Raw genomic sequence first — 17,034 nt, 5'->3', positions numbered from 1 at the left:
TGGAGCTCTTATATCCTGAAATATAACTGCTCTATTTATATCTTTGCTATTATTATTTATTTTTAAAATACACACCTTCCCTTACTCCTACTAGGCATTACACATCCAATATTATTCTGATGTGGCAATACCTCACAAAAGTATTCATTTCCTTTTAACTTTTTTTTCAGATTTTGCCTCTTTACATCCACAAATGTATGAATAGTGGGACATTGATACAGAGGCCCCTCTTATTTTATACATCTTTTTTTTTTTTTTTTTTTGCAGCAAGCCCCTTCAAAAGTCACCTAAATAATAAATAATCCACTTGTGTTGATGTATAAAACCAGCTTTTCTGCAATGGCCTCAGAGGTTTGTCACACACTTGGTGAAAACCATCGGGAAGGACTAAAACAACGAGGGAGAAAACTGGTTAAAATTAAAACGGGGTTAAGTTGTGACATATGATCCCCAGCTTTTAAAATCTTGTGGAAAACTGTTTAATCTGCCTCCTGAAAATGGAAAATGCATGATAAAACTGCAGACCTGTGGAGGGAAGCTGGTCTGAGTTGGTAAGATGATCGAAGCAAAAACACTGGAAGAAAACCTTTTCAGAAGATGTGAAATACTTAAAGGTTTGTAGCAGAGGTTCAACTTCCAGCAGGAAAAGTTGCTAAAATGGAATGCTTTTGATTTAGAACAAAATATATATGATTTTTAGAATGGCCTAGATAAAGTACAAATCTGAGTCTAAAGGAGGAGACCAAAATTACATATTTTCTGTGTGCCTGAAAAATAATGACAAAATGTAAAAACAGTTTCCAGGGCATGAGAGTTGTTTTATTATGCGGGAACAACTGAATTGTCGAGCAACAGCAGCACTCAAAATTGTCTGTCACTTGTTTGAAAAACAGAAAACTTTATTGGATGCCAAAATCCCTATTAAGGCAAAAACACCATTTTTATATAATAGCTTAAGCGAGAAGAGATGCTTTTTTCACAACAAAAAAACTCATCTAAACTGTATAACAAGAGGATAAGACAAGCATTTTATTTTTAATGAGTTTAAAAAAAACACTATGTTGCTTTTAAAGATATAATTGCACACACAGCTTTTTCACGTCATTTTCGAGAGGAACAAAGTGCGTATTTGTGACCACAGGAGCAAGAACATCTGAGTTTTTCCCTCAACCTGGAGCCTTCCTGACTCCAGCGCTCTCTTTTGCGTGCCAGGCCCCTCTTGCTCTGCCTGACAGCCCTCCTTGTGGCCTGTGTCATTCCTCTCACAGCGAGGGCCCTCCTTCCAGCTGCCCCACAACCCTCTCTATGCTCCTGTCCCACTGATGTGCCAGTCAATTCCCTTCCCTGCTGGAGGTGCGTGCCCCTCCATTAAGACGTCATCACGTGTCACCATGCCGCGTATTTTCTCATTTGTTTCTGCGGCTCTCTTTCTGTCTCTTTCCTCACACCGAGCCTCTGTAGTTGGGTAGGGTTAGGCCAGCTGTGAAATTGTACCCAGTGGTGGTTGACTAGTGGGCTAAAGTTACGCACGCCGCGCGCCGTCACTTCTGCTTTCAGAGATCATTTCCCTCTCTTGCTTAAGCAGCCTGATAAAACCTTGATAACTTTTAGATAGACCTGCAGTGTGAAATATGCAGAGACTGAAATTTTGCAAAACACCTTATACTGATGTTTTTACTCTTATTTTTACTACAGAAATAGAAGCAACAGAAGAAACTAGTCAATTTGATTAACTTAAATCTACACATACTTCGCTAACAAGCCGCTTATGTATTATATTTTTATTTTCTAAACAGCTGCCTTTTGTTCTATTCAGGATTTAGGAGGTAACACTAAAGAAATGAGCAGAATTTTGCAAAGTAACCATTTTTTTTTCTTGCTATTCTTTTAGAGATTCTTTTCTCTTTCCGCTGAAAACTCATCTCCAGTTTCTCACAGCTGGTGAATTTTCTGTCTTCAGTAAACTCAGTACATGATTTGTTTTTCTCCCAAATCAGGTAGCAAACCTCTTCTGAAAGTAACACTGTACATTGCACAAGTTAATGTTTCTTGATTTTAATTACATAAGTTTTACATATGTAAAACTGAGATAGCTGTACATATGTACAATATTTCTAAGTACATTTATTGACATATTGATGATTCAATTTGTTTCATGATTACTGGCGGGTTTTTTGGTGGAATAAAGCCTCATGGAAAGCTATCTCCATCAAACTTTACATTTCAGTGCTTAGTGATAAATCCGTTAGCGATTTTGGTCTTTTTACAGGATTTGCTGGCATTGATAAAAAGATAAGAAAGATAAGTCCATTCTTATCCTTTAATCTGATGCGTTTTGCCCGTTGAATATTTCAGAGGGTTAAAGAGATTTTGTTGTTGTTGCCTTTTGGTGTGTCTGTACTGTACGTGTGCATAAGCGGACTCGTGTATCCTTAATTCGTTTTAATTCCACCTCTCTCTTCTCTGAAAGTTTCTCCAAATTTGCATATTTCCAATTAACCCCAGAACGACGGCGGCTTTAGTGGATCTGTGAAGTGCAGGGGCAAGTTCTTCTCGGAGTCACTATAACACGTGCTCACACACAAATTCACGTCAGCGTGAAACTATTAAAGCAGGCACACGGCTTGATTCAAAACTCCAACTCTGGTGTGTTGTGCATGAATATTGCCCACTAAGCGACAGGAAGTGAATTATACAGGAGTATCTTGAATACATAGCTGCAGTTGTGTGAACTAAATCCTTCATTAAGGAGCTGTAGAGATACTACCTGTTTTCATAACCAATATCAGTTTTCAAAGAGTTTTTAATGGCAGCCTTCAAAATTGCACTACCACTGTCAGCCCAACACACCTTCTTAACATAATATCTCCCAAGCATTTTATTCATGCAACCCAAAACTGTCACACGGTTATCACACTTTTGTGCATCAGTCTTGTCTTCTTAACTTTTGGACACAATCTGATCATGAGCCAAGCACAACTTCCTCCGTTTTCTATTATTTAACAAAACTGATTGAGCTTTAATTACCAGGTGGTGACCAGTTTAAAGGCTTACTGACTCTCAGATTCTGTCAAAAAGAGGCAAACGCACGTCTCTGTCTAAAAGCTTTTCTGTTTGTGTAAGCACTGATTTACCTCGGGTGCATATCCTCCAACAGGTAAAATCACTGCGTAAGCCGCGGTTGGCTTATGATTTGCTCATTATCCCACCTATTGTGAGAGAACTGACTGATGTCAGTTTCCAGAAGGCCACAGTGCTGACTAGATGTGTTTACTGTCCAAGGACAGATCAATAGCCTGATGGTTTGCAGGTGTTTATATCCGTGTATTGGATTGTTTTTGAGCCAGATTTCTGAAGAGTAAAGGGTCATGAATCTGTCTCAGAACTACAAAAATGCAAACAAAGGGAGTTGGACAAAAACTTTGTAAACTCATCAAATCAATGTTCAGCATAGGTTTTCTACAGTATTGATGGACTTGGATACTTTCAATGTTTGATTTTTCTGTGAGTTTAATTATGAGAGTAACATTTTTGAATACAAAACAAATTATTGGGTTGATTAACCCTAAATGTATGTGTTAGATCATAACATACTGATGTTTTATATATCAGAATGTAACACTTATTTTCAAAGTTAAACTTAGTCCAGTTTTAAAACGGGAAAAATATCACCATAGTTCATTCAGTGGGTTACATTGTGTGACTATTAAAATATTTACATACAGTCGAATGTTTATGTACAGTGAATAAAAAGACACCTTTATTTCTCATTTTTTAAAGTTAAATCAAGCCAAGTTCTCTAGTTTTGAAGATTAAAGGCTAAGATAAATAACAAAGACATACTTAAACTTTTATTTCACCTATAATCTGTTCATTACAAAGAACCATAATCGTTAACAGAAAAACAAATCCACAGATTTTAAATCAGAATAAATAAAGCCATGAAAATTAGATGGAATTTACTTTAACTAATGCAGAGAACACATTTCACTGCACTGTTGTGACTTTTGCTTCAGTAAACTGTATATTCTGGTAGAGCGGAGGCTTTCTCCTTGCAGTTCTGATCTCTGCAACATTGATGTTCAGTATTGGTGGAGTCATGAATATTTATTACACTATAAAGAAAGGCCATTAGGTGCTTAAAATGTATTCTGGGTTTCTTTTACACTTACTGATTATTGCACATCATGCACTCTTTGGTCCGACTGTGGTTTATTTAAAGAGGTTTATTATTCCTGACTGGTATCAACTAAAGCTTTTTCTTTGCTTGGAAATCTGTTTTGCATGTGCTCTTAAATTTGTTCTACTGTAAACGGTGGCAATGCATTACATAGGTTATATGGTGGCCTTAAGTTATAAATAGTTTCTGGATTGTTCATTAGAACCACTTTTCTTTCATTTGGGTCAGATGACTGAAACCCAAACCCATGTGGATGTTGCAAAGAAAAAAATGATCCTGAGCACACAAGGAGACTGCTCTTGCACTTTGCAGAAGGAGGATTACTTTAAGTTACTCAACATCGACCCTAATGGAATTTTTTTGAAGTCCTTTCGAAGTTGTCTCTGTTCCAGTAAACCTTCTTAAAGGTTTACAAATCCAGAAATGGAAAATTTCACAACAAATTTAGACGTATGCCCTCCATTCAGTTCATTTTTTTAGAATCCTAGAAGAGGCGTGTTTTCTTGGCAAAAAACCAGTTTAAATAAATGGACAACATTCACGCTGATGATGACTGCATGTAGCCTTCTGACTGGCACCGAGTGTCCTATTTAAAGACGCCCTCACTGTGTTTCTGTTACAAACAGCTGGCCTGGCCATGCATGCGTGTTGGTGCGCATTGGTCCCTCTGCTCATCCTCCTCTGCGTTCGCCGCTCACAGATCTGCAAAATCATTTGTTGAGTTTTACATTCAGCTTGATACACGATATTGAACTGAATAACGACGGGATGTCTCGCAGTCTGCGCATTGTTGGACTGCAATGCTTGAAGCTCCCAGGAACAGTCATTATGCAAATCAGATGGCACTTGATAGGGAGAGGATATGCTGTCAGTATCGGTATTACATTTCTGAAAAACTGTGATGGCACACATTGACGCGTTTTAGGGACTTCTCTTGTCTCCCTGTGGAGTTCTCCCATTTTTAAGTCCTGCAGAGTCTTGCCAATATGCACAGAGCTATTTCTAATAGAAATGCATGTTTCACCTGCACCACTGTCTTATAATTCAATTTTTTATAAAATATGTCTGTTTGAACTGAAACTCCAGGTTTTCTTATCAGAACTGTGCAGCTCAGACACCCGGATCCATTCCCATCTGTTGCTTAACAAACTTAATCTCAAAAGGTAAACAACTGTGTTATGCCTCTTTCAACCAAATGATGATAAGACTGATATAATTTGATTTTGGGAGACAGAGAAAGGGTTTGTGTTCAGTTTTTATCTTCGGCATAAAGCAGTGAAACAAAACATCCACATTTAGAGTCAGGACCAGGACCCACACAGAGCTGTGACAAGAATACGGATCTTATATCTTGAATTCATTCTTATAAATAAATATATCTATATATAGAGATTTTTTGGAACATTCTAACATTCCCTTAGTGGTTTTGTTTGCTGTGATGAAGCAGTTTTCTGAGAACTAGAAAAAATTACAACTCAAAGCCCATCATTTGTCAGTTTCTCAATAGATGCCACACAAAACACAAGTTACCCATCATGGAAAAAGGAAAGCTATAAAGCTGTACATGACTGTTTTGCAAATGTATATGTATATCATAGTATAGTGTTAATTTATGCTGATGACTTCTATTTATTTTAACTCAACATTTTTATGATTTAAGGCTTAATGTAATGTTTAATGTGGGTTTATATTCTTTTTCTTGGACTTGATGATATCTTTTCTACTTTGTTACTGAATCAAAATGTTTGGAGCTACATTTGTCATCAAACAACCTGCCAGACAGCAAGACAGAAAAAAATCTGTAATGAAATGATGACAAATACACCAAGTTTAAAAAAAAAAAATCTAATTCAATTCAAAAGAATTGTATATTTCTGAATATACCAATTTTCATCGGATTTTACATTGACTGCTATCAGAGAATTGAGGAAACAAATCAACTCTTAATGAAGTTAATTGAAATAAAATGAGCAGGACTAACTATCAGACTGTATGGTTCTAACTTTTCTAGAAAAAAATTAATCTTGTTCATTGTTCTCTTTTTGTTTCCTGAATGATCGAGATTGATTATTGTTTCACTACAATTGATTATCTTTCTTTTCCAGAGAAATAAGTGAATATTTAATGAGGTGTCCTTTTGACTGTATGTTCTCATCAGTCTTACCTCTGGTTTTCTGCTCTCCCAAATACTCTGTTGCAATGCAAGCAAATTTCTGTTCACTGTTGTTGCAGTTTAAAAGGAAAAATCAAAGCCTTTTGTTTGACTGTTTGAGGTTTCTTTCAGAAAACAGGAAGAGAATGTTTTAAGCGGTGAGATATAGCAGACTTATGCAAATGTTTACATACATTTGCATATAAAGACTAATTAGCATAGGCAAGAGGAAGAGCAATCTTTCTACATCTAAAGCCAGCATTTAGCAGATTCTGCAAAAAATATTCTGGAAAACAGTTTGTCCTTTGATCGTGCAAACTTCACTCAGAAAACATGAGTGCGAGGTTTACATAATCCATATATTTTGTGTGTAATTGTGAAAAGTTGCATAAAAAACCAGGAGAACCCTCTTTGAAAGAAATTGTTCCGCGGTATTTTGGATCATTTGACGGGCTTCGCTGGTTTGATTTCATCCATCGTGGGTATTCCTGTCTGCCTATTGAATACTCTACTAATCCCTCATTACTGCCTGACAGTTCCTTAGCTTTACCATTTAAAACTTTGAAATATATTTATTTTAATAAATATAATTTTTGACACTTTCTTTTTGCTGAAGATGAAAGCTAAAAAATATTTTCGGTAGATTGACGATCCGGGCGTAAAAAGCAGATATTCTCTAAAAGGCCATGCACTGTTTAACTTCATCACACTTACACGACATGTGACCTCTGTGCAGGTTTCTGGGGGTCCCACCTGGAAGAGGAAGCTGCCCCCTCACGGGACCTTTACCCTTTGACCTCATCTACACAGACTACCACGGACTGCAGCAAATGAAGCAGCACATGGGTCTTTCACTCAGGAAGCACAAGTCAGTCAATTTTTTTTCTTTGCTCTTCTGCGCGCTCTTCAAAGAAACTGTCTCACTTGCTTGTTAATCAGCTTAATTTTGGTCTCTGATAGCTTGAGTGACGTATTTTTAGGTTAAAGTATCAAATCTAAGGAAACATCTATATTCAGGGGTCTGTTGAAACCAGACGATGGGTAAATATTTGGATCATTGAGGGAACCCAATGACCCAAGCTGTAACTGCGTTGGAGAATGTGCTACAGAGAAATTGTACCTACTTTATTTACCACAACACATACGCTATATACAGTTAAGTTAATCACATTTATCAATGTCTACTATTTTTATGCCAAAGTAGCTGTCAGATTCATTACTTATTAAAATATTCTTAAGTATATCTCACTGCAGAAATGAAGGAAAAACAGATGGAAGCTCGTTTGCTTATAAATAATTTAGCTCATAAAAAGTATCAGCACAACACCAATCTGTTACATTTCAGTTGCATTTGTGCTGACCTGAGAAAGCTTTGAAACACCATTCTGACACAGAAACACAACCATAACTGAGAGAAGTGTTGTGCCAGGTCATATTTAACAAGAAGTTGTAACTACAGTTCAGCCATGTTATAATCAACGTATCTTCATAGCTAACTACCTAAACATATTGAAATAAGTTTACTAGTTCTCCTTACGTTGTCTGAAGTACTTGATTGTTAAAGCGGTTCTTTGTGGTATTTAATCTCGTACATAATGTTTCTCCTTAAATTGTGCCACATTTGTAAGGGAAATGAATTTGTGGATCGAAAAACTTACCGAATCAAACCAATGCCGAGCAGCTTTTCTCGCAGTATCACGCAGCACCTTCTTTTTCTGAAAAGAAAAAATGCTTGTTGCTGTTGGAAACATGGAGAAGAGGTTCTGCAACCTGTAGAAACCCCATACAGTCACTCTCTAGGAGCAAGCTCTTTCCTCAGAGATGCAGAGAAATAATGGGCCACACAAACATTTCCTTACTTCTTGTGCTAAATTCACGCCATGAAGCCGTTCAGCAAATATATCATTGTCTTGGATTCGTAACCCAGCCTTTTTTCTCCTTCCTTTTCACATCTGTTGTATTCCCACTTGTTGCGTTTGTACACAAGCTGCTATTTATCCCACAGCTTATTTGCACTGTATCTCCTGCAAGCAATAAATTAGGGCTGCAAAAAAATGTTTGTGTAATCTATTAGTTTTTATGGTTACACAGATGAACTGCTAATTCCAACATGCTAAAATTATCCATTTTTGGTTCTATCTGAAATAAATGCTTAAATTAACTTAGTTAAATATTGTCCTCTGCAAAGTTACTTGTGTGTTTTTCACTCAGGTTATTCAAATTCTTCTCATCAAAGATATTTGTTTTCCTTCATTTTCAAGGAGAAACAACATCTCAATCACTGAAATGTTGTTTCAAGAATAACATTTGCAAGTTTTTTTATTTTGAAATATTGAAACAATATACAAGTGTTTTACTTCTACTTTGGATGAAGCTATTTCTGAAAAGAGAAATAAGAAAATGAGCTAAAATGCACAAAAATGGTCAACTAATTGCACGAACATTAATAGAGAAAATTGAGTGTGAGAAAGTGTGCCTCCATTTCCCACTGGCTGCCATCAAAATAACAGCTAGTACTTAAATTTTACATTAACTACAGCTATTCTCCACTAAATTCTCCACTGCTTGTAATAAACTCCAGCCTGAAGTTAGGCGGTAAACCAGCCTAGCTTAGGTGTCCACGAAAAGAGCTGTGATGAGTCTTCACAGATTAGATCACCTGCTGATTTTGACCTTCTTCATTAAATGATTTCCACAGATAGAGAGTTAACAGGTGTAGAGAAACCTTACGGATTATCCAAAGTTCTGTCTTTTGAAAAATAACCACATTTTGTGCTGCTGTGTTGAGAGGAACAGTCCTACCTTTAGCCTTATACTACACACAGATTTCTAATAAATTTGACTTCTTCTGAGGAAACGTGCAACATTATTATATTTGGGGAAAAAAACAGTCTTCAGAATATTACCTTTTAGTGACTCATTTGTGGAACCAATTTCAATAAACGACAAAACTTTCTTTTTTTCTTTCTTGTTAAATCTCAGATGCCACATCCGAGTGATTGACACCTTCGGCACAGAGCCTGCTTACAACCATGAGGAGTATGCCACTCTTCACGGCTACAGGACCAACTGGGGCTACTGGAACCTCCACGGCCAGCAGTACATGACCATGTTCCGTATGTTCAAGCCAATTTCATCTCTCGTGCCTGCTGCTGATATGCAGAAGATCTCCTATCGGTTGTCAGTAAATATCTGCTTTCATTTTTTTTTTTTTACTGAAGATCCTAAATCAAAAAAAGTTGTTCAGATAAGTAGAAGTGAACAGATGTTTGTGTTGCAGTGTGTAGAGCAGATTGTGTGAGTGTAAACCGCCTCAGGCCGTCACAGTTCAAGCTTCGGACCACCAGGCAGACGGTTCACTCAGAACAGCTGGGCCGGCACAGATGCCTAGCATACTTCTTCTGGCCGCAGTCACACAGGAACATACACCAAAGACACACACACACACACACACACACACACGCACACATGCATGATGGATTCAGTGAAACTTCTGGGATGTAAAACTTCAGGTGGTCTCCGATTAATCCAGGGACCACAAGCTGCAACCCCGTTTCCAAATTATAGTTATCGGCGAGATTGTCAGAGAAATTTCAGTTTGCTGTTTGCTATAATTTTGGGTTGTTTACTTGTCTGAAGCCTAAAATCTGTGACAGATTGAAGCCTCGATCTGCTGAATTTCAGAACATGGAGACATAAAACTGTAAACAACCATTATGCTCCTCCGCTTTCGATCCTAGAGTATTATTCAATAAAACTAATCAAAAGACATAATGACCTTCTGCTCTATGAAATGTTGGTGCCGTGTCTTTTATTTAATGCTAAATTATGAGAACATTTGTATTAACTTAGACATAAAATGTGTTTGAAGCCATGTATTAGCAATTACTGTGTTTGTCCTTGGCAGCCCACACGCCAGACAACTCTTTTATGGGGTTTGTGGCAGAGGAGCTGAATGAGACCGAGAGGATGCTTATTCAGAGGAACAAAGTCAACAACATGGCCGTTGTGTATGGCAAAGACGCTAGCATGTGGAAGGTAAGCACGATTGCAACTTTTGGAAACATTAGCAATTTTTATAACTTTTAACACGCAGTACTTACAGTGAGTCAAAAGGTCAGCAAGTTTGACCTTGTTGACCTTTTGTCAGGTTAAAACTGCACTATTAGCTAAATACAAATGCACAGCACGAGATTCAGAGTTTTAAACATTTACAACTGCATATTATTTTTCTTGCTTCACAGTCATGCTCTACTTTGTGGCGGTCTGTTAGATAAAAGGTTAATGGTTAAAAAATGTGATAATGTGAAAAAGGAAACAAATTTAGCAAGAGACTGTGCGCTTCCATGGTGTAGTTATTGTAGCACAGGTCTGATAGGTGTGTTGTTTGTGATAAATAATGTCTGCAGGATTTGATTCGTGTGCCTGTGAAACACCCACAAGATTTTACATTCCCTGCATCCCCTGCAAACATGTTCCTCTTCCAAGAATCATCTGAAGTGTGATGCTAGAATAACACTTCCACTTGTTTAGAGTAAACTCTCGCTCCAAGCTTAGGGTTTCTCACTCTTGCTGTAACTTCGAAGTGCACTGCTGCCTCCCTCGGGGTTTTTTTTTTTGTTGCTTGAAACCGGCGGCAGCTTTGTTCCTACACTGCCAAAGACTTCCTTCTACCTCAGAGCAGTTTGAGCAGCGGTGTAATATAGGTGAATATGAGGGTTTGCAGTGCTAAACACTTCTCCCTGAGATTTCCTTGCGCCACATCAGTTTTTAGGGCCACGTTAGAGATCTAAGGCTTGTTGATGACGACACAGGGATCAGTGCTGAATATTTCACTTTTTTCTCCTAATTTCCCTGTTTTTTTTTTGTTTGTTTTTTTTGTTCACTTCTCTTCCGTCCTCCCCCCCGTTTTCAATTTGTGCTTCTCTTTGTGTGCCATGCTGGATGCATCATTGATGGACCTGCGTAGCTTCAAGTAAGTACTGCAGCTTGGTTATTGATCCTACAAATGCTGAAAGTCAAACCCAGAGTGTAACTTACAGATACGACAGGAAAAAAAAACTAAGTAGGAATCACCATAAATGTAAGTCAAAGTTTGTAAACAAGATTTTAGTTCTAGTAATTTATTGATGGTGGGCATAGATGTCGTATTCATTTTAGGTTTTTAACTTTGCACCTTTTCTTCTTTATGGTGATATTACCATATATTCAGTTACTGCAAAAAAAAAAATCAAGAAGTGGGCATATTCCGTTGAGCACATATTGTCGTTTTTATTATTATTATTATTTTACAATGGGGAAAAAAAATCACTCAATGATTATTTAGCTATCCAAATGCATGTATCTGGATAAATGTCCCACCTTATGAAGGGGAGAGTTCTCAGATTTTGAGGTAATGAGTAAGAGTTTGGTATAATCAGGGCTTTTTTTATCCACTTCTTCTTTCCAGGAACATTAAATCTCTTTAATCAGGTTGGCATGGACCCTGCCGTTCAGCTTAATTCACTTATTTTTAATAGGGTATGTTGTGTCCAGTCCGAAAGCTCGATGTTAAACTGCTTAGTCCATTCCAAAACCAGTTGTGATGTGTGTTCGGGATCATTATCCTGTTGAAACGCTCAATTGTGTCTCAATTGTCTGTTGACTTGAGGCTTTATAGCAGAGCGCTGAATTCTTCTTCTTATCGAACATCTGTCACAAATTCAGACTTGTGTAGCCAATTATTGTTTTTTGAATAATTGCAGTTGTTATTTAGATGATTATCACTCACTGGGAAAAGAACAATTCAAATGTATCAATAAAACTCCATAATTAATGTGACATCCATGCCCATGGTGACTGCATGCATGCTTCTTAGGATGAGGAAATAGAGCAAGAAAATAAACTGTGTTTTTGTTATTATTCTCTTCTTTTGCATAAAAATGTGGAAATACTTCAGCGGCTTGCTAAATGATTCAAGCCTCTGAGACAAAGCTTATTAAATAATTTGCAGCCTTTCAACAAAAACATTTTTTTCCCAGTAAAATGGTTCAACTAAGCTCAACCACATAACAGTAGGTGTAAACATTGCTAAAGAATATTTTTGTCAAACTCCACAAACACTGAGTTAGACACCAACACCTTCAGGCTTTTTCTCCATTACCCTTTTCAAGCGACTGCTTGTGCTTCTCATATTCATCCTGCTCATTCATACAGTCACAGAACAGACATTGCTGCAAAAGAACAAATTTACAGTTCAGAAGTCACCATAGCAAAAAGAACATTCTTAAATCTTCTTTAAAAACGACTTGAGCTGCAGCAACCAGTTCAAAGAAACAAAGTTGAAAGTTGAAATTGATCAATATCGCTGACGTTATGAGAATGCACCTATTCCTTCATTAAAGTAAAGTCTTATGTTAACAAAACATTTGGTTTATTGAAGGCTTTATGGATATCAAATAAGTTCAGTGTCTTTAAATAAAACACTGCTGCAACTCTAATAATTTACCCACTTCAAAATACTGTACAAAGAAATTCAATTTTGCAGTTTCTGTTTTTTTTTTTTTTCACAGAAAAGGAAACTTCAAACATCCATTAATGTTTTGACATTTTTTTCCTGCCAAGTGGAACCAACATAAAGCTGTGTAATGTAAAGTATTAGATGCACTGAGTTGCAACAAGGATCCCTACAAATTCAAAGTGTCACCAGAGTTGGCAAAACTTTGTGGGAAAGAAGAAAAAAAAATCTCTTCCTAATCTAAGACAAATCTGTCTTTGGGCTTTTTAAAGCTAAAGCAATACTGAAAATGTAGCTAATTATGCTAAAATGAGACTTTCATATTCACTCAAGCATCCTAGCAGTAACTGACAGAGTCACTCTCTTTATTCTCTAACTTTGAGGGTAAGGAAAACTTCCTGACAATCCTGCATCGCTACATGGAGATCCATGGCACAGTGTACTATGAGACGCAGCGCCCCCCAGAGGTTCCTGCCTTTGTCAAGAATCATGGCCTACTGCCTCAGCAGGAGCTACAGCAGCTCCTCAGAAAAGCAAAGGTGAGGGTGAACTACTAATAGTTGTATCAGCTCAGTTTATTCCTTAAAATGGCTTTCCTTGCTTGTAGTTGTGCATGCGTGGACTTGCCTCAGCAAATGGCCCAGATGTGAGCAGCCTGATGTATTCACAGGAAATATTTTGTTTGTCGCTTTCCTTGCAAGCTATTCATCGGGTTTGGCTTCCCATATGAAGGGCCCGCTCCTTTAGAAGCCATAGCCAATGGCTGCATTTTTCTGCAACCCAAGTTTGATCCACCTCACAGCTCTCTCAATCACGAGTTCTTCAGAGGCAAGCCTACCTCCAGAAAGGTAGGTGCATGTTGTATTCACGCTACTGCAGCAATAAGAAGTAAATTCAATCTTTTTCAATTCCAGAGTTTTACATAGCAAGACATGATAATTAAAAATGAGCTCTATTCACACTTCTCATTTCAGTCAGTAAGTTTCACAAAAAATTAACAAAACTCTGACGCATTACAAGTCACAGGAAAAAAAAAAACAAGATTTCAGTATCACCTTGTTGTTCTCTCTGCAGGATTTTAAACATAAAATTTCCTCAATTCAAAAAAATTGTGTGAGCATTTGTTTATGCAATCTTCTCTGTACATGCTGCCAAAAACATTGTACATCATATTGACTGAACCATCTTGCAGCATCTTGACAGGTTTTGTTTACTGACAGGGTGTTGTAGATTAATTACTAGAAAACACTTAAGTTAAAGCAACATTTTCAACTGAACACTGGATTTAGGATTATATTCCTCATTCCAGCGGCTTTCTGCTTAGTTTTCAAGATGACGTAGATGGACAGAGATTTAAAAAGGACCCCCAAAAACTAAAGGTGGTGAAAAAGCACCGGGATTACGGTATATAATCAAAGCCATGCTAATCTACATTCCATCATCACCTGGTTCAGATTTATAGTCCCAGTTCCATTTCTTTATTTCATGTTTGAAGGTTGGAATCACATCTCTCTCCTAAAATATTGAAACTAAAATATTGAATCCATTTTGTAAATGTCAGGGATACATTGGGCCCCTCTGCATGATCTGCTCCAAGCAAGGGAGATCAGAGATTGGTCTTCATTTGATATGTGTTTAAACCCATTGTTGAGTGGGGGGAAAAAAATTTAAAAATCCATGAGGAGATGATCAGAGGAAGCTAAAGAAAGTATCTGGAGATGTGTCCCAGTCACAGACAGGGATGAACTCAACTAGACATGAGGGAAATCCCACGAGTGATTACTTGACACCAACACAATTCCTTCAACAATAACACCTGGATCTCCAGCGACCCACTGGAGATCCAGGACCTGAACCTTATTCCAGATGCGTGCTCAAGGAGGACGAAAATGAGGGTTTGATCAGTGGAAGCCAGGACTAAACTGAATATATTTTTCTCTTCGGCTCATTTCAGGAAAAAGTTCAGAATCCTCTTCTCATGCACCTTGCCTAGCCCCTCACCGTCCCTTGGCCCACAGCTGTCACACCTCAATTATTTGATTCTCAATCTCAGTCGTGTAATTTTGTACCGCTCAATGTTGTCTTCAGTCATGAAATGCCTGTGCCCCTTTGCCTACCTCTCTCATCTGTCTCCAGCGGTCATTTGAACGCACTTCAGCTCCAGTGGAAGTAAACAGATTATGTTGAATTCTACAATAGATCTCCAACTAGAATAAAATGTGCCGGTGCTTTTGAGACCTCCTGCCTTGTTACAGCTCCTAAAGGAGCTCATTCATTCATCTGTCATTTGCTGTTTTTGCGGCCATGTGTTTTAAAGCTGGAGTTGAGGATGCTGTTTTACACCCGTTGTCTTAAATCCGTCATCTGAAAAAATCGGGAATCATTTTGAGGATCATGTTCTATAATTTCTCAGTTAAACAGTGAAATCTCTTCTGCTGTCAGAAGGTCTTGGTATCAGAGCCAATTATATTCTGGGTTTGGCTTTGGAGTCTAGAGCTGATTGTGATTAGAAAGAAGTCTAATAAACTAAAATCCATGATGGAAACTGGCGCATTCTTTTTACAGCACAATAGTCTAACAATCAAATATCTATAAGCTGATGTTTAATCAGTCACTGCAAACAGCCCACCATTGGAGAACCTTCTATAATAACACATAGCATATAAAATAACTCTTTCAATGCATAAGTTATTATAACATCTACTTTTATGAGGGGCTAACAAGGCATTACTGACTTGAACTAAACTGTAATAAACAAACCCAAATCATTAATTCTCCACCGCCACATGTGAAGGATTGCATGAGCCGATGGGCTGTGTTTAGTCTTCAGCAAAATTGGGTTGTGCATAAAAACACACATCTGCTTTTTGGTGTCATCTGTCCAAAGGAAATCACTCTACAAGATGTTATTGGTGGTTAGTCAAGATCTCACTTTGCAAATGTAAGACATGTTGCCACAGTCTTTTATATGGAGAAGAAACTCATCTCTGCTGACAGCCCTCCGAAGCAAGCCATACTTGTTCAGTCTCTTTTTTTTCTAATTAAACTGTCATAAACTTTAACATTTATCATGCTAACCGGGGCCTGTAGACTCTGAGATGTCGCTCCAGGGTGGGAGCATTGCTAGAAATAGAGCCCTTCTGGGGCACAAGCCCCCCATCACGTCGTTTTTCATCATAAAGGCACAGCTCGGTGCAAGAATTGTGCGATATAAAATGTCACATTGACCTTCTTTGCAAACTCATCTTTGCCTTAACAATGGCTTACTATTCAATGCAAAGTAAATAAGAAGAAATTCCTCTTTGGATTATAATCTTTTATCAAAAATATATATCTGCAGTTTGCACTTTAGCTAATAACTTTTTTTATGTTTAAAAAGTAATACTCTGCCAGCACTCTGCATTCAGAGCAAAGTGATTCGTGCAACTGTGGGCTACTTTATTCACATGTCAGGGATATCACTTCTTCTTTCTCCTCTTGCGTTTCCTTGACAGTTCTTCCAGCTCCTCCTGTCTCCCCATCCTCCAACTACCTACGCCTCTTCAACTGCACCAAAAGACAACCTTATGAACTGCAGCCTTTGTAGCCTGTACAATTTGCATCACAACTTGTATGCAGCTAGGTCACATAGTCCTCTTGGAATGCACTGGGCTGATTTTGGATGATAGAAATTTTCTGCCATACCCTTGTAAATACAATACATATTCCCACATTCTTATTTCATTTTATTTGTTATCCTGCTTTATGTCGTATACTGTTACTATCTATTTTTTAAATATAAATGTGATGTCCCTTCTACAGAAAGCAATTTTTTTAATATAATTGTATATCACAAAATTAGCATATTTTGCAAGGGAAGGTATCCATAATTTAAACCCGCCCACATTTAGGCTGACTTATTCTCTGAGCTTTATTTCCTGTAACTGGTGAGTTTGTTCACATAATGTAACTTGCCACGAAATGACAGATGATTTTCATTATAAAACTCCATGTGCAATAATTGTGTGTAGAGCAATAAATGCATATACAGTATTCAACAACAATATATACATCTACCATGTACAATTTAGGTTTTGCTGCTTCTTATGTTTATATCTGTTGTTTGAATTTGTAAAAAAAAAAAAAAAAAAAATTTGAAAAAACGGTGAAAAAAGTGCAATACATTCAAAAGGCTGAGTTAAATGGAAATCCCGTCAGATTTTTCAG

At 37.5% G+C, this 17,034-nt stretch overlaps 1 protein-coding gene across 1 annotated transcript in view; it reads left to right on the top strand.

Moving 5' to 3' along the window:
• Window positions 1–17,034, top strand: part of LOC129363650 (alpha-1,6-mannosylglycoprotein 6-beta-N-acetylglucosaminyltransferase B) — a 68,201-nt gene that overhangs the window by 38,503 nt on the left and 12,664 nt on the right. The window contains exons 9-14 of the mRNA XM_055035879.1: window positions 7,069–7,200; window positions 9,315–9,448; window positions 10,240–10,370; window positions 11,302–11,307; window positions 13,212–13,367; window positions 13,530–13,676. Of these exons, the coding sequence (XP_054891854.1) occupies window positions 7,069–7,200; window positions 9,315–9,448; window positions 10,240–10,370; window positions 11,302–11,307; window positions 13,212–13,367; window positions 13,530–13,676 (706 nt within the window). The remainder of the gene's footprint in view (window positions 1–7,068; window positions 7,201–9,314; window positions 9,449–10,239; window positions 10,371–11,301; window positions 11,308–13,211; window positions 13,368–13,529; window positions 13,677–17,034) is intronic.

The sequence above is a fragment of the Poeciliopsis prolifica genome, unplaced genomic scaffold (assembly GCF_027474105.1).
Source record: "Poeciliopsis prolifica strain line A6 unplaced genomic scaffold, Auburn_PproV2 SCAFFOLD010, whole genome shotgun sequence".
Taxonomy (NCBI): domain Eukaryota; kingdom Metazoa; phylum Chordata; class Actinopteri; order Cyprinodontiformes; family Poeciliidae; genus Poeciliopsis; species Poeciliopsis prolifica.
This window is presented reverse-complemented; position numbering and strand designations above follow the sequence as displayed.